Source organism: Liolophura sinensis, chromosome 8 (assembly GCF_032854445.1).
Source record: "Liolophura sinensis isolate JHLJ2023 chromosome 8, CUHK_Ljap_v2, whole genome shotgun sequence".
NCBI lineage: Eukaryota > Metazoa > Mollusca > Polyplacophora > Chitonida > Chitonidae > Liolophura > Liolophura sinensis.
This window is the reverse complement of record NC_088302.1, coordinates 19662855-19677213: the sequence shown is the minus strand read 5'-3', so window position 1 is coordinate 19677213 and position 14359 is coordinate 19662855. Positions and strand designations below refer to the sequence as shown.

Genomic DNA, 14359 nt, shown 5'->3' with positions numbered 1-14359 from the left:
TGGATCCAGCTATTGGTGTATGAATTATTAACGACGTGCTCAAGAATATTTCACATATATGCATGGCGGCACTTTATGGGTGGAGGGAGTCGGAATGCCCTTATTCAGTAACCACGAACCTTCGCCAGGTAGCTGACAAACCTCGTGATTAGAACACGCGATCTCACGGGTTGAAGGCCCGATGGCTGCGGCGTGACGGCGCTTTAACCATCTTAGTGACTCAAGAGCTTCTCACCAGTGCGATCGCTGTAAGTATAGGTCTCATGCTGGCTACCTCTCCGGTCGTACTAGGGAAGGTCTTGCAACAACCTGTGGATGGTGGTGGGTTCCCCGGGCTCAGTCCGCTTTCCTATCACCTTTAGTGCTGGCCGCATTAAAATATTTTTGAAAACCGCGAAACACACCGAACAGATAAATAAATTTAACCATCTGATTCAGAGAGGATGCTACCAACAATTACAACACTAATATTGATTAAATGATTAGTGTCCAGACTGGTTATGTAGCTACTCCTGTATATGTTGTTAAATTGAGTGAAAAAGATATTGGAAAAAGTACAGTAATTTGAGAAATATGGCATTAAAATCACTGGATAATGACGCTGGGTTTATGCAGTTTTTCCACCAACATTCGGTTATCTCCACCGAATCTCCTTCGCCATATAGTTCAGTGTTAAAAGCCACACAAGTGACAACAAGTACTATTATATCGAATTTCTCCACGAAATGGTTTACTGTTCTGCATACGGTTTTAAAAACAGGTCGCTGAAGAACTCTGGGGTTGGTTTTTAAAAGTTTCCAGACGATTTGACCCTCAGGAAAGCATGGGTTCACGGATGGCATGAATTGGGATTAGAAATCCTGGCGGACAGCTAAATTTTAACAGCAGCGAGGAAAAGTTCGGCTTTAAATTTTAACAGCAGGGAGGAAAAGTTCGGCTTTAAATATTTAAAGCCGAATTTTTCCTCCCTGCTGTTAAAATTTAGCTGTCCGAAAGGATTTCTAATCCCAACTTCCGCCATCCCGACAAAGATTTGTTATATAACATAAGATATATCTATATAAGATAATTATACATCAAAGGTGTGAATACAAGTGACATCCCTCTGAATACTGCTCAGGATAGGTGCGAAAGCTATCTTACATAGTGATAATCCACCCCTCATTGTTTTAATCTCTGATCCAAATTACGATGATTAGCGACATCGTAGAAAACAAAACAGGATTAAAGCCACCCTTCATAATACATGTATCTGTTTGGCGTGCTTAAGTAATTCCGGCCATAGGAAAATTAAAGAGTTGTAAGAATTTTTTTCAGTATTGGCTTGATTAAATGCACTAATATTATTTCCCACCAACCCATTTTTAAAGTAAATCCTCTCAGAGAATAGAATGATATTTATTGTGAAGCGGACAGAAGGAAAGAATAGTAAATATTAGATCTGATATACACGCGAAATGTAGACCTATAGTGTAACATAGGATACGGATATAGCTTACCAGTCGGTATTGCCAGGGCGGTTGAAAATGCCCGGACAAAGATCAAATTCAACGTCTGAAAACTCGGAATCTGAAGTCTAACCAGAAATGTCAGTGACATAAATCTGAACTTAAACGTCGTCCACTATGGGTTCAAATTAATGCGGCAGTATATTTGCTTCTGTGTACCTCGAATCCATCTTGAAAATGACATCGTTTTGATACGAATTCCAAGGTTAGACAGGCCAACTATATTTGGGTTGACTATCTATGACGTCACCCGCCGAGCTTTACCAGACGGCCGGCTAGAGATCGGCTAGGGTGGTAAATATGTCGTTTTGGTGGATTTTTGAAGTCATAATTACGTTTCTTACAGGCTCTAATTGTGACATACTGTTAAACAGGTTATATCTTTATACTTAGACAAACAGTTAAATATGGACACTAATCCTGATTATGATAATGTTGATTATGTAAATTCACGGAAAGACAGTCGGTAAATTTTTACTGAATGACTTCTCAGACCTAAAGCAGTGCAAAACACCTAGGCCTCATCACGTGCGAAATAAAATACATAGGCCTTCGTCTTGAACCGCTGAGTGTAACGTTGTTGATGTAGGCCTAATCACAGAGCTATAAAGAGAATCGTGCTGTACATAGTTTTGGATATAAGGGAAATGCAAATTAATACACTATTATTAGACACCAAAGCGGACAAAAGAGTTTTTTTGTTTTTCGACAAACTTCCTGATTCATCGCCCTGACCATAGTGACCTCGCGATATCCCAAGAATTCTGTAAAAATTGTCTAGTGGTGCCAGTGACGTACTGAGAGTGTAAAGGATTATGATGCCTAGCACTGATATAAAGCCATATGCGCCTCTCTTTATGCTCGTTTTACTTCACAACGAGAGAAATATACAGTGAGGCTCACTGGAGTATTAAATGTCCCTTCCCTTGGATTAACTACCTTCAAGTTTAAACTGAGCAGTCAAATGTGAGTTCGTGCGATTCGAATTTTACAAAAAAAAACGACAAATAATATAACCCTGTTTATTTTCACAAACTGGAACAGGGGTGGATACAAACCCATACGGCTACAGACATTTTTTTCTGACGTGCTTGCAGGGTAACTTTGTAAATCAAGTGAATGTGTGATTTTGTATATTTTGAACTGTGATATCCCGGTTATGGAACATTAAAAAAAATGAAAAGGTACGCTGTTGAAACTTTGTATTGTTATACTTTATCGATGCATACACATTTTTGGTGCTCCCTCGCCTTTTAAACTATATGAGGGTTCTGGTCACCTTTTCGTGGGACACCTTAGCTAGAAAAACAAACTTGCAATGTTAAATGTTGGATGTCATCTCAGCGAAGGCATCAGGGTTGATACAGGGGAGGGGCTTTGATTTCAGGATATCTAAGTGAACTGCTTATTTGGAGGAGAATTTAGGCCTTATATAAAATGCTACGGTTGCAGTCTCAACATGGATAGTACGGTCCATCATGTTTTACTATGCAGCGGTATCACGTAAAATTCACTGCGATATACTGATGGTTTATGGTCACACACAATCGGCGAAATGCAGCCTCTTGTCAATTGACCTCAATTAAGGCTTTATTCTGACAGTTCATGGAATCGCTTAAGTAATAACAACTTATACGTCTCCAATAGCAACTTGCATGGCTCAAGCAGAATTGGGTAAATCATGTAGTAAAGTTAATTGCAATGTATTAGACTGGTCTAGAATTACATTAACATGTATAATAGTAAAACACTACATCATAAAGTTTAAATAACGATTTATTTATTTATCTATATGATTGGTACTGACCGCCGTGCCCAGTTAAGACACACACCAGCCTTATGGTAGGAAGAAATCTTGCAGATCCCGGGGAACAGCCACGACCAACAGCTGCTGCCACGTACAGTCGTAGAGAAAACCAGCATGAACTGGACTTGAACTCATGGCGACTGCGTTGATGACGGGCTCATGAGTGAATGCGATGCGCTAGAACGCTGAGTACTCTGCAGCAGAGGTCCCATAGGTAGCGATTTGTATGCAAACGGGAAAAAATAGAGATATCACAAATGACAAAATAAACTGAAAAACGATAATTATCTCACCTGAGCATTATATGAGCCGATGAGCTATTTTGCACAGAAGGGTATGAACGCGAAAGTGGACCCGAGACGCGAACAGTACCCCCGTTCCAAGGGACACAACTTTTCCCCAAAATGCAATGCCTCAGCTCCATTTTAAACTATATGAAAGGATTCGTGAAACGTACACGGTTTTTATCTCTTGATATGCAGTTAATGTGTGTCAGATATATGACAGTACGAGTTAAATAGACCCTAGTATTTATTACAGCGTAAATCACCAATCAAATGAATAAATAAATTAAATGAATGTATTTCAATTGTTCACTGTATGAGCATGTATGTAGACAGTCCATGACAACAAATTAATTATAACGTTAGACTATTAGACTATAACAGTAAAGCCCAAAAGGCGTGCTTATTAAGAATATTTCACTTATATATGACGACCTCCTGAACTTTTCCTCAACATTTATACCATGAATAATTGTATTGCGACAGTGTACAGGTTGAGGAAGTCTCACAATAAAAATAAATAAATAAGGATAAGGACTGTCTTGTGTCTTTCACTGTTGTGCTATTATCGTATTCCATAAAAAAGAAGACCCTAATGGTCGCAGGTAACGTTTCATTTTTTTCATCGTGACTTACGCCGTACTCAAGCACTTATGCGACGGCGGCCAACATTATGGTGGGAGAAAACCGGAAAACCTTTTAACCTAGGCGTACAACCGGAGAAGAAGGTTCCACAGACTGGAGTTGAACTCACAGCGATCGTACTGGGTTGTGGGTCATTGTGCAGCACTAGCAAGGTGAACTACAAGGCCACAGAGGCACCGAAGCCATCGGCACTAATGCAACGATATAGGTTATCGTATGTGACCTACTTTTCGCACCAACGTGTTATATTTGACATCATCTGCATGCTATTCGAACATAATAGCATATCTATGCCGATTTGCACAGCCATATGTAGGCCGAAACACTTTCATTTATTGGTTGTCCTATTAACATGAACAGTTAGAATCACAAAACCCTGAGGTAAGTTGACATGAGGTCGGATTTTTCACTGGTAACGTGTGACCATTTGCCAACTGAGCTGTTATACTGTCGTTGCTGTTTTGGTTGTAATAGCTATGCTGTGGTCATTTGTATGTGTATTCCTACATTACACTGCATCAGGAGGTTGCTCGCATTCCACAATACTACATAGTTACGTATTACGTTGTGCATGGTTTACACAACATAGAAGCCTTTTATTTACCCGTGTTCAGATCGCATGTAACTCCGAGATTGCTCCAGCGTTAGGTTTTGTTCGGCCATTCATGACCCCAAACCAGCGACAGAGCGCGCTCTATTTAAAAACCTGATACAGTTACCTGCCCTTGTCAAATATATCGAGGCTGTCAGTACAGTGGGTCGTTTTAAACATCGCCAAATTTCGAACCCACGCGAGCTTTGACATAACCGACAGATGTTGTGCTGACGATAAACTGACAGACGACAAAATAAGGAACAAAAGTGATGGGGTATCTGTTTTTTTTTCTTTTTGGGGCTACTTCAGTTTCCTATGGTTAGGGGTAGTATGTTTATCGTGCTGAATTAGTTCACCATGTTGAATATGTAAACAGTTGCCATCAAAGCGCAACTGATAAACATATTTTATTATCGACAACCTATAATCTAGCATGGTACACGATTTCAATATTGATTCAGTCAGTGGCCTAAAACATACCTTGCGTCTTTCCAACATCACTGAAAACTGCTGGCTGCTTCTCTTTGCACGATTGGCTGTATTTCACCAATTACATGTGATCATTGACAACTATAACATTGTCGTCGCAGCTTGGGTTTTGTCGGACTTGACGCTTATATTTATAACCTGTGCATGCCCCGATTCTGCTGGTGGTTTTTGACCCCGAGGCGAGGCCTCTGCACAATTATACCAATAACTATGAACTACAAAAATTTGCATAGGACTAACGCTGGGAATAGTGGTGCATGTTCCCAGGGCGAGTCAATAAATGAATCGTTTGCACTAAGACCCATTTCCAGCCAAATACCGGATATATTTGAGAGCATTAAACATGGTATTTCCACCAAACCGTGTTCTATCCAGCTGAACGATTGTTTGACATTGAATTCCCAAAGCAAACATTTAACTATTTCCAAATGTGGACATACCAATAGTCTTACATGTCCATCATTTGATACATCCGCCACTTTTATTTCCTCACTGACTGGTAAATGTTATTCTGTTAATTCCTACGTTAACTTAAGTTGTATTGCGTCCACTTGTATTTACTTGGTAACATGCAAGAAGTCTAGTCAGCAGTATGTTGGGAAGACCGCCCAGAAACTACATTTACGAGTGAACGGGCATCGTAAGTCTGTGCGCAAGAAAAAAATTGCTAATAGGCAAGCATTTCTCTGTCTCCGACCATGACTGGTACCATTTCAGCATTCAAATAATAGAATCGGTTTAGCCATCAACAAATGAGACAGATGTCGAATTTGAACGTAAAATCCGTGTCCGTGAGCTTTTCTGGGTGCTAGAGATTGGTTCAGTCTTCCCATATGGGTTGAATGATAACGTTATGGGAATCGGCAATGTAACATCTAGCCAACCATATGACTCCATCGTAACAAATTTATTCAAATACCATAAACGTAGACCTCGCAGTCATGGTAGGAGGAAGTTCAACAGAAACATCATTCACAAACACGTTACAGTTAGCTATTTAGTATGATTGTCGTATGACACCAATAGCATGCATGCTCTACGCACAGTATTATATGCACTGGCATTGAACTTGCTAAAACAGGTCGTTCAAGACGTATCCAATAACATACACAATTTTAGTGTTCCACCTCACCTTGCACGTCTGTGTGAAGACATATCGTATTTTCGATTGTATCGCCCTGTAACTACAATTAAAACTCAACACGATCGACTCTTTCTGAAAATAAAGTATTTAGACAGTGGCCTTGATTTAATTAACCTACCACGCATCTTTAATGAACCTGATGTTCGTAGTGCTGTGCCCAATTATTTTAATATCCAAGAGCCACCTTGCATATCCTATGAGTATACAAAGGCTATCGCTTCAAAAATTTTCAATTATTCCCAGGCCATCAAGGAGTTCGATTTGGCGACGTATACTTCTGGCGGCTATAACTGTGATTGTGAATCCTCAGTTTTTACCTACGACAAATGTAAACATGTCCTGACTGGTGACCTTAATATTATTAAGAATCATGATCTAAGGAATCTCTTTGTGAGAGGTCTTAAGTATAGAGAAAAGAGAAATGTCAACATTCGATCAAACAAAAAAAAATATCATCTCGGCACTTGAGAAGTATGTTAAAAAATGGTCAAAACGGGAGAAAGTGGATTCTTCGGTACTTAACGATTGGCTTGAGATTGTCAAAAAGAAAGTTAGTTTAACTATACACCGTCTAGACATTGATGCTCTACCTAAGGTTAAACAGGTTCTGAAGGATCCCACTGTGCAAGAAACACTCGCTGACCTTCATAGTAAATTTGTCATCACTGTAGCAGACAAGGCGCCTAATAATGTCATCTTTATTTGCAAGAATTATTATTATCAAATTCTTGTTCAAGAGCTATGTGCATCTACGACGACATCCACGTATTCTGCTACTACATGTACTCTGGAGGAACTATTTAACAAACACAAAACCTTTCTTAAAGAAAGGCACATAAATATACCTACCCGTCACACAGAAATACCACAACTTTACTGGATTCCTATAATGCATAAATCCTCATACAAGGCTCGATTTATTGCAGGTTCAAGAAGCTGTACCACCAAACTCTTGTCAACCCTATTTACGAGAGCGTTACAAGAAGTAAAGTCATTTTGGAATAAGTATTGTTGTGCCATAACAAAAAATTCAGGTGTCAACTGCATGTGGATTCTTAACAACTCCAAGCGTCTTACAGAAGAACTCGATGCTCATATGCATATACCGTACAAAGACGTATCCACATGGGATTTCTCTACTCTCTATACTACGATTCCTCACAAAGATCTTATTGAAAGAATATCGTCGTTAATTGTCTCGGTATTTACTAAAACTGGTCACCGTTACATTAACGTCAGAAGCAATAAGGCTTTCTTTAGTTCTACTCTTTATAAAGGTTACCACTCATGGGATGTTACATTATTTATTGAATTACTTGAATTTCTCATTAATAACATCTATGTGAAATTCGGAGATACCATTTACCAACAGTGCATAGGTATTCCAATGGGTACCAATTGTGCGCCTCTTTTGGCAGACCTATACCTGTTTTCATATGAACACGACTATATGCAGAAATTACTTAAAAGTAATATCTTTAAAGCTCGATCCTTTTCATTTACCAAGTGGTATATTGATGATCTACCGGCGTTAAATAATCCCCATATTGCTGAAGCGGTGAAGGAAATCTATCCGCCTTCATTGGATTTAAAGGAGACAACAGATAGTCCTGATGGTACATCTTATTTGGATCTATATCTGTACAAAGACGGACAAGGTCTCCTTTCACGCCGCCTTTACGACAAAAGGGATAATTTCAATTTTGATATTGTAAATTATCCTTATTTAGATAGCAATATACCAAAGGGTCCTGCATATGACGTATACATATCTCGCCTTGTAGCATTTGTCAAGAATTAATTGTGATGACTTTAATCTGCGTCACAAGTTGCTAGTTCAAAAACTAGTTTGTCAAGGATACTCCATCAAACGCCTTCATTCTAAGTTTCTCAAATTTTACAATGAATATGACACTCTCGTTGGCAGGTATGGACAGAGCGTTCATAATCTCTGGCGATCTGCACTGTGATCAACCACATAGACGGCGCTGTTATCCTTATGTACATATCTATCACGTACATGGTATTTAACAACATAGATGGCGCTGGTTGCCCAGTGTAACCGTCTATCTTGTATGTCATGTGTAACATCATAGATGGCGCCTCTTGTAGCATGAGATCTTTGCATATTAACGGGAAAGACGTAATCGTCCGTTACTTTTGAATCACAATCTGATCGGTTAGGGTCTGTAACGCTCGTCATTTTCAAACTGTATCTAATACCGCTTAACCTGGGGCTAGGGGCCGTAAAGGTAGCCATGCTAATTACATCAGCATGATGCCTTTATGAACAGTTGCAATGAAAGCGCGACTGAGATACTTGTTTAGCTGTTATTTGACATGGAACTCATTCACGGACTACGAATTTGAACTTTGATATGGAATTTATGCCTTGAATATTCATTGTCTGCCCGGCATCATTGGAATCTGATGACCGCTTCTCTCTTGCGTGTTACCGGCTTTATTTCTTATTTGTATAATTTCTTACATACCTTTGTCTTTGGGAGTTAGTGTTAAACGTTGTTGTGGAAATGGATCTTGCGATTATCGACTTGGAACGCCCTTTACGGACTACGAATGGTATAGGAATGTTGGACTTGACGCTTATATTTACCCTCTGTGCTGTAGGCCTACATCTAATTATATTGCATTTCTGCATAAACCAGGATTCTACTGGTGAACTAAGCATCCCCTTTGCATTGTTTAATTGTGATGTGGAGAAACGACGAGCAACAGTTGATTCTTGAAAAAGAATCGACAAGGCGCAGATTAAAGGATCAACTGTTCCGAGTTGTTTCTCCTACCTGAACGTGTTTGTAACACCTATCGATTCTTTTTCAAGGATCGCGCGGTGTCATTTCAAAAAAAAATAATAAAAACACGTTACATCACAATTAGCGCCAGTGAATGCTTTTTCGTGCAATGTTTGCATAGTTGAAAATAATACGTAGCATGGTTGATCTTTTGTGACGGTTTTACATAAAGTTCTAGCACAACACCGTTATAGCTTCTAGGCATTGGGAGTCCAGTCAGTTGTATTCTTATATAGGTTACTACAGTAGCATTGGGTGTGTAAGATTATGGACAGTGACTCGGTCTATAATTAATTGTGCGGGAAAGTAAATCTGAATTGATTGAAACTTACATGTAATCTTTGGAAGTCTGATAGAAGATGACTATGGAATTTGTGTCACATGGACATAACCAGGCCTCGTGATATCCAAGATGTTCGTAATCAGAATGCCACAAATTAGACCCACCAGCTCACCTTAGTACAAACACTTGGTTTTCTGTTCATATTTCGGATTGACGTGATAACAAACGTTTAAAGTCGTCTAAAAGGAGAACATTGTATGGTCTTTCCGGAAAGCTCATTGGAATATTGGAATGTGTTAGAGCCTTGTGTTTATGGGCTCGCAACCCGCTCTATCGTACATCAAACGAATGTGGTTCAAGTCGTCACTCTTCAGCAGCAAACGTTTAATATATACTAAATGTATGTTATAATGTTAAATGTGATGACAGTACAGCATTCTGAGTAATTGTCGAACGGGTGATTACCTCAGTACCTAAGTACGAAAATAAGACGGAATTATTCGAAGAGAAGCAGTCTGCTTTTACTTCAACTGGTCTCGACACATGTTAGCTAATGGCAAAAACCACTCGGTTAACGTCGATACATGCGAAGAAAGTTTTGGTGAGCGTGTGAAGAGCTGTAAATGTTCTTTACCGAAAATCCGACATATTTGGGACTGTTTTCCACCACAACTGACAATTGTACTGCTGAAATGAAAGTTACCCCACTTTGCAGTTAGAAGTGTAAGTTGACATAAAATATTACAACGTAACAGTGTAAGACCAGATCAGCGGCGACAGTGTGATGGCTGGCAAACTATCCGGAGTCCTACATTTCCTCCAAATGTGTTATATATCCATTGCCGTATGATTTATTTATTTATCATGATAATAGAAGTTTGATTGATGTATTTGATTGGTGTTTTAGGCCGTAATCAAGAATATTTCACTTATACGACGGCGGCCAGCATTGTGGTGGCAGGAAACCGGGCGGAGCCTGGGAGAAACACACGACCATCCGCAGGTTCATTTTCGTATGAGGACATAACTATAATTTTCATAATCCCCAAAAGAATTTGTGATTTTGGTGTAGGTAAGTTTGGGTGCCACCTCAATGAAACCACTTTCATCGAGTTTTTTTAGGAACAGGGCTGGACACAAAATGTTACGAGGAATGTAAAAATAACACTTATAGCCCATCAAGATGAACTAATCTTCATGCTGCCCTTTCGATGGCGTGTATAATAAATACTGATCATGATTTTTTTTTCAGACAAAGCATGGATCACAATTTCGCTCGCGCATTCCTCTTCCTTCTGGTGAGTTCGACCGAGTCCGCCAAAGTGTTGTTGATCACTGGTCCAACTTTCAGTCATTGTTCGGAAGTCAGTGCCGTGGGCCATGCCCTGCTGAACAATGGTCACTCAGTATTCATTTTGGTCGGATCCACATTTGATCACAAACACTGTTTCGATAAGGTTCGGAATGGCAGCGCGCGAATAGAGCCTATCTTCATCACTGACTCACCAGATGTGACTCCGCCAGAAAAAATAGCGAAGGTTATGACGTCATCCATGACAGATGGCAAAGAGTTCTCGTTTTTTTCGTATCTCCCCCTCGTCCGGGATTTTTCTCGGACACCATGCACCAATCTGTTCTATGACAAACAGGTTCAAGATAGGCTGAAGAGGGAGAGATTTGATATCGCCATCGTTGACACCGTCCCTTTTACTTACTGCTTCTTTCTCTTACCTAGAAAATTAGGGATACCGTATGTGGGTATGAGTTCAGTTTTCGAGGACTTTGCAACCGGAAGGCCGTTTTTACCTAGTGTTATACCCAGTCTTTTGGTGAATTTCTCCGATTCTATGTCTTTCTTTGAACGGTTGTTAAACACGTTGAATTATATTGGCCTGAATGTACTGGGTCGTTTCTCGCAAGATATGGATGTCATCCGAGAAGTTGACCAAGATTTGACACGGCAGGACATGATAGATTTGGCGGCTAAATGTGAACTGTATCTTTATAATTACGATGTCATCCTGAGTTATCCCGTGCCGATGATGCCAAATCACGTGATGGTAGGGGGGATAACCGCTGGTCCAGCGCAGCCCTTACCACCGGTCCTCAACGATTTTTACCAGCGGGTCAAGGATGGCGTCATTCTTGTTACGTTTGGCTCTAATGTTGGCGACCTCTCACAAAAGACAAGCGACATCATGAAGGGGGCTCTTCGGAGATTTAACACAAATGTACTGTGGAAACAGGAAACCGAGGGAGAGGATGGAAACATCAAAACCATGAAGTGGCTCCCGCAAAATGATCTCCTTGGTAACCCGAAAACAAAAGTGTTTGTGAGCCACTGTGGAAACAACGGGGTTTTTGAGGCTCTGTACCACGGGGTGCCGCTTGTTTGTACCGTTCTGTACGGGGACCAGTTTTACAACGGTGTCCGGGTTGAACGCTGGAAAGCTGGAAGAACGCTGTCTTTGCTGACAGCGTCAGAAGAGGACGTCTACGAGGCTATAAATGACGTGCTGACGGATCCAGTATACCGGAGGAACATGAAGAAAGCGTCCGAGATGTACCACTCCCAGCCGATGACGGCGCACCAAAGAGCTGCCTTTTGGATTGAGCACGTCCTTAATTATGGAAGCGCTCATCTTCGGTCTAAAGCCTCTGAAATGTCGACGTTGGTATACATGGGATACGATGTCGTTTTCTTTGTCTTTGGTTCTGTCGTGCTGACTACCGTCCTCTCTGCCAAATGCATCTTCATGTTACTGAAGAGGTTCTGTTGTAGAAAAGACAAGGTGAAAACCAATTGATTCCACACAAATAATAGGTGATCAACAGGGACCAGACTGGAAGGAAACGTTTGGGGGTATCGGCCATATTTATCACCTATAACCCTCCTGTCTATAACGCTTTAAAAGTACCTTATTATACGAATCTAGGTATCAAAACAGGCATTCATGTACAAGGAGAATTATACACAAGGCTTAATAAGTTTGAATTTTTGCAATGTTTTTAGTAATTAGTTTATAGAAATGCAATGATGTGGAACAAAGATTGCCTAGTATTTTGTTCATTCCTGTCTTTAAACTGATGGGTAAACTGGTGACGTTGTGTCCATGTATACCAAGAGAACTGTGATTATTACGGATAGACTGGCGTCACGAAAAGGTAACCCATTTTGTCTTCAGTTCCACACAAGGTGACTCCTTTTACCTTTACTATGGAACTGGAATTAATTGATGCACCGTGCAATAGAGATAGGCGATGTCATTAGAATAATATGGGAAGTAAAAGTACACTTGAGGAAAATATAAATATATACATACAAGAAAACATATAGATTGGGGCGTTGGCCCACGTATGTCTAAAAGCAATAGTACAACTCCGAGAGTAAAACCAGAGCACCGACGGCAGTGTGATAGCCGGAAAATGATCACACGTAAACGATGATACATGGTCTCTTGTCAATTTAACACTGTCAGGTTTTAGCTCTAAAAGTTTAATAGCAAATTACATGCACCCTTGCACCATGGCTTAGGCAGAATTAGGTTAGAAAATGCTGTAGTGTTAATTGCAATTTGTTAGATGTCACCAGTCTAGAGTTACTCAAAATCCACTGCAGGCTTTATATTTAGCATACAATAACATTAAAACAGTGCAAAGGGACCAGGCCTCGGGGATGCTTAAACACCAGCAGTAGCCGGTGACATAAGACCTCTTGTCAATTATTCTGACTGTTCATGCAAACGCTTAAACACCCCCTAACACCATGGATTAGTCCCACTCTACAATTCCAGGACCGAAAGACAGGCCTAAAATAACTACGGAAAGCATTAACTCAGCCTCAGACTTACAAAAGTATATGGATGCTACGAAGCATAATTGACGTTTCAGTGGCCCTTCTAGATTGCTCTTCCTCCTCGACCGTACGAATGGTTATAGCTTTCCCCAGGGGCTTTGCACGGTTTCCTACCACCATAATGCTAGCCGCCGTCGTTTAAGTGAAATATTATTGAGTACGGCGTAAAACAGCAATGAAATAAATAAATAATAAATATAGTTTTGCTGAGTTTCAATACCTATTTCCATTGACCGCACCGTCCAACTCTTGCCTAATTTGACTTTTTACTGCTTTACTACTGGAAGTATGTACAAATTCCCCGACACATATGTTCTAATAGTCACGCCTCCAGGAGAAGAGAAATCAAACGTTGTCAAAATATTAAAACCTTTACATTAGGTCTTCTGATTTTATTGGATTCCGGAATTCTTACGGTGCCGTGGGGTACGCCGTGTTAGTAACTGGAAGCAGGATGTCGCTTCACTCGAACCGGACGCACGAATGGTTAAAAGGCAAATCTGGGTTCGGGTGACATAAGCGGAAATTGCTGCGTTTTCGAGTTATAGAGACAGCTCCGGCCTGGTTGATCAAAACTGATAATATTGTGGTGTTTTCGATTTTCTCCATTTTTGCCGTTTTTGCTTGGATTGAACAGAAATACACAGAAATAGAGTTATGCAACATCACATAGACAAAAAGTTCTGGTTTATAAATATCACGTGGGATACTTTATCCATGCATATACAATTTAGTATGGCGTTGTCTTTTCTGTTAGGGGCCTCCGTGGCTCAGTTGGTTAGCGCGCTAGCGCAGCGTGATGACCCAGCAGTCTCTCACCAATGCGGTCACTGTGAGTTCAAGTCCAGCTCATGAATAGATGAGCTGGACTTGAACTTCCTCTCATGCTGGCTTCCTCTCCGGCCGTGCGTGGGAAAGTCTTCCAGCAACTCTGC

The 14359-nt window shown here is 40.4% G+C and overlaps 1 protein-coding gene across 1 annotated transcript; it reads left to right on the top strand.

Annotated features, from left to right (window-relative positions):
* The first annotated feature begins 4481 nt into the window (after positions 1–4481).
* Positions 4482–14124, top strand: LOC135473139 (UDP-glucuronosyltransferase 2C1-like). The gene is made up of 2 exons (XM_064752974.1): positions 4482–4625; positions 10821–14124. The coding sequence occupies exon 2, from the start codon at positions 10828–10830 to the stop codon at positions 12373–12375; it is 1548 nt and encodes a 515-aa protein (XP_064609044.1). The 5' UTR covers positions 4482–4625; positions 10821–10827; the 3' UTR covers positions 12376–14124.
* Positions 14125–14359: the final 235 nt, after the last annotated feature.

Coding starts and splice junctions, on each gene's coding strand:
- LOC135473139 (XM_064752974.1), top strand. CDS start 10,828: ATGGATCACAATTTCGCTCGCGCATTCCTCTTCCTTCTGGTGAGTTCG.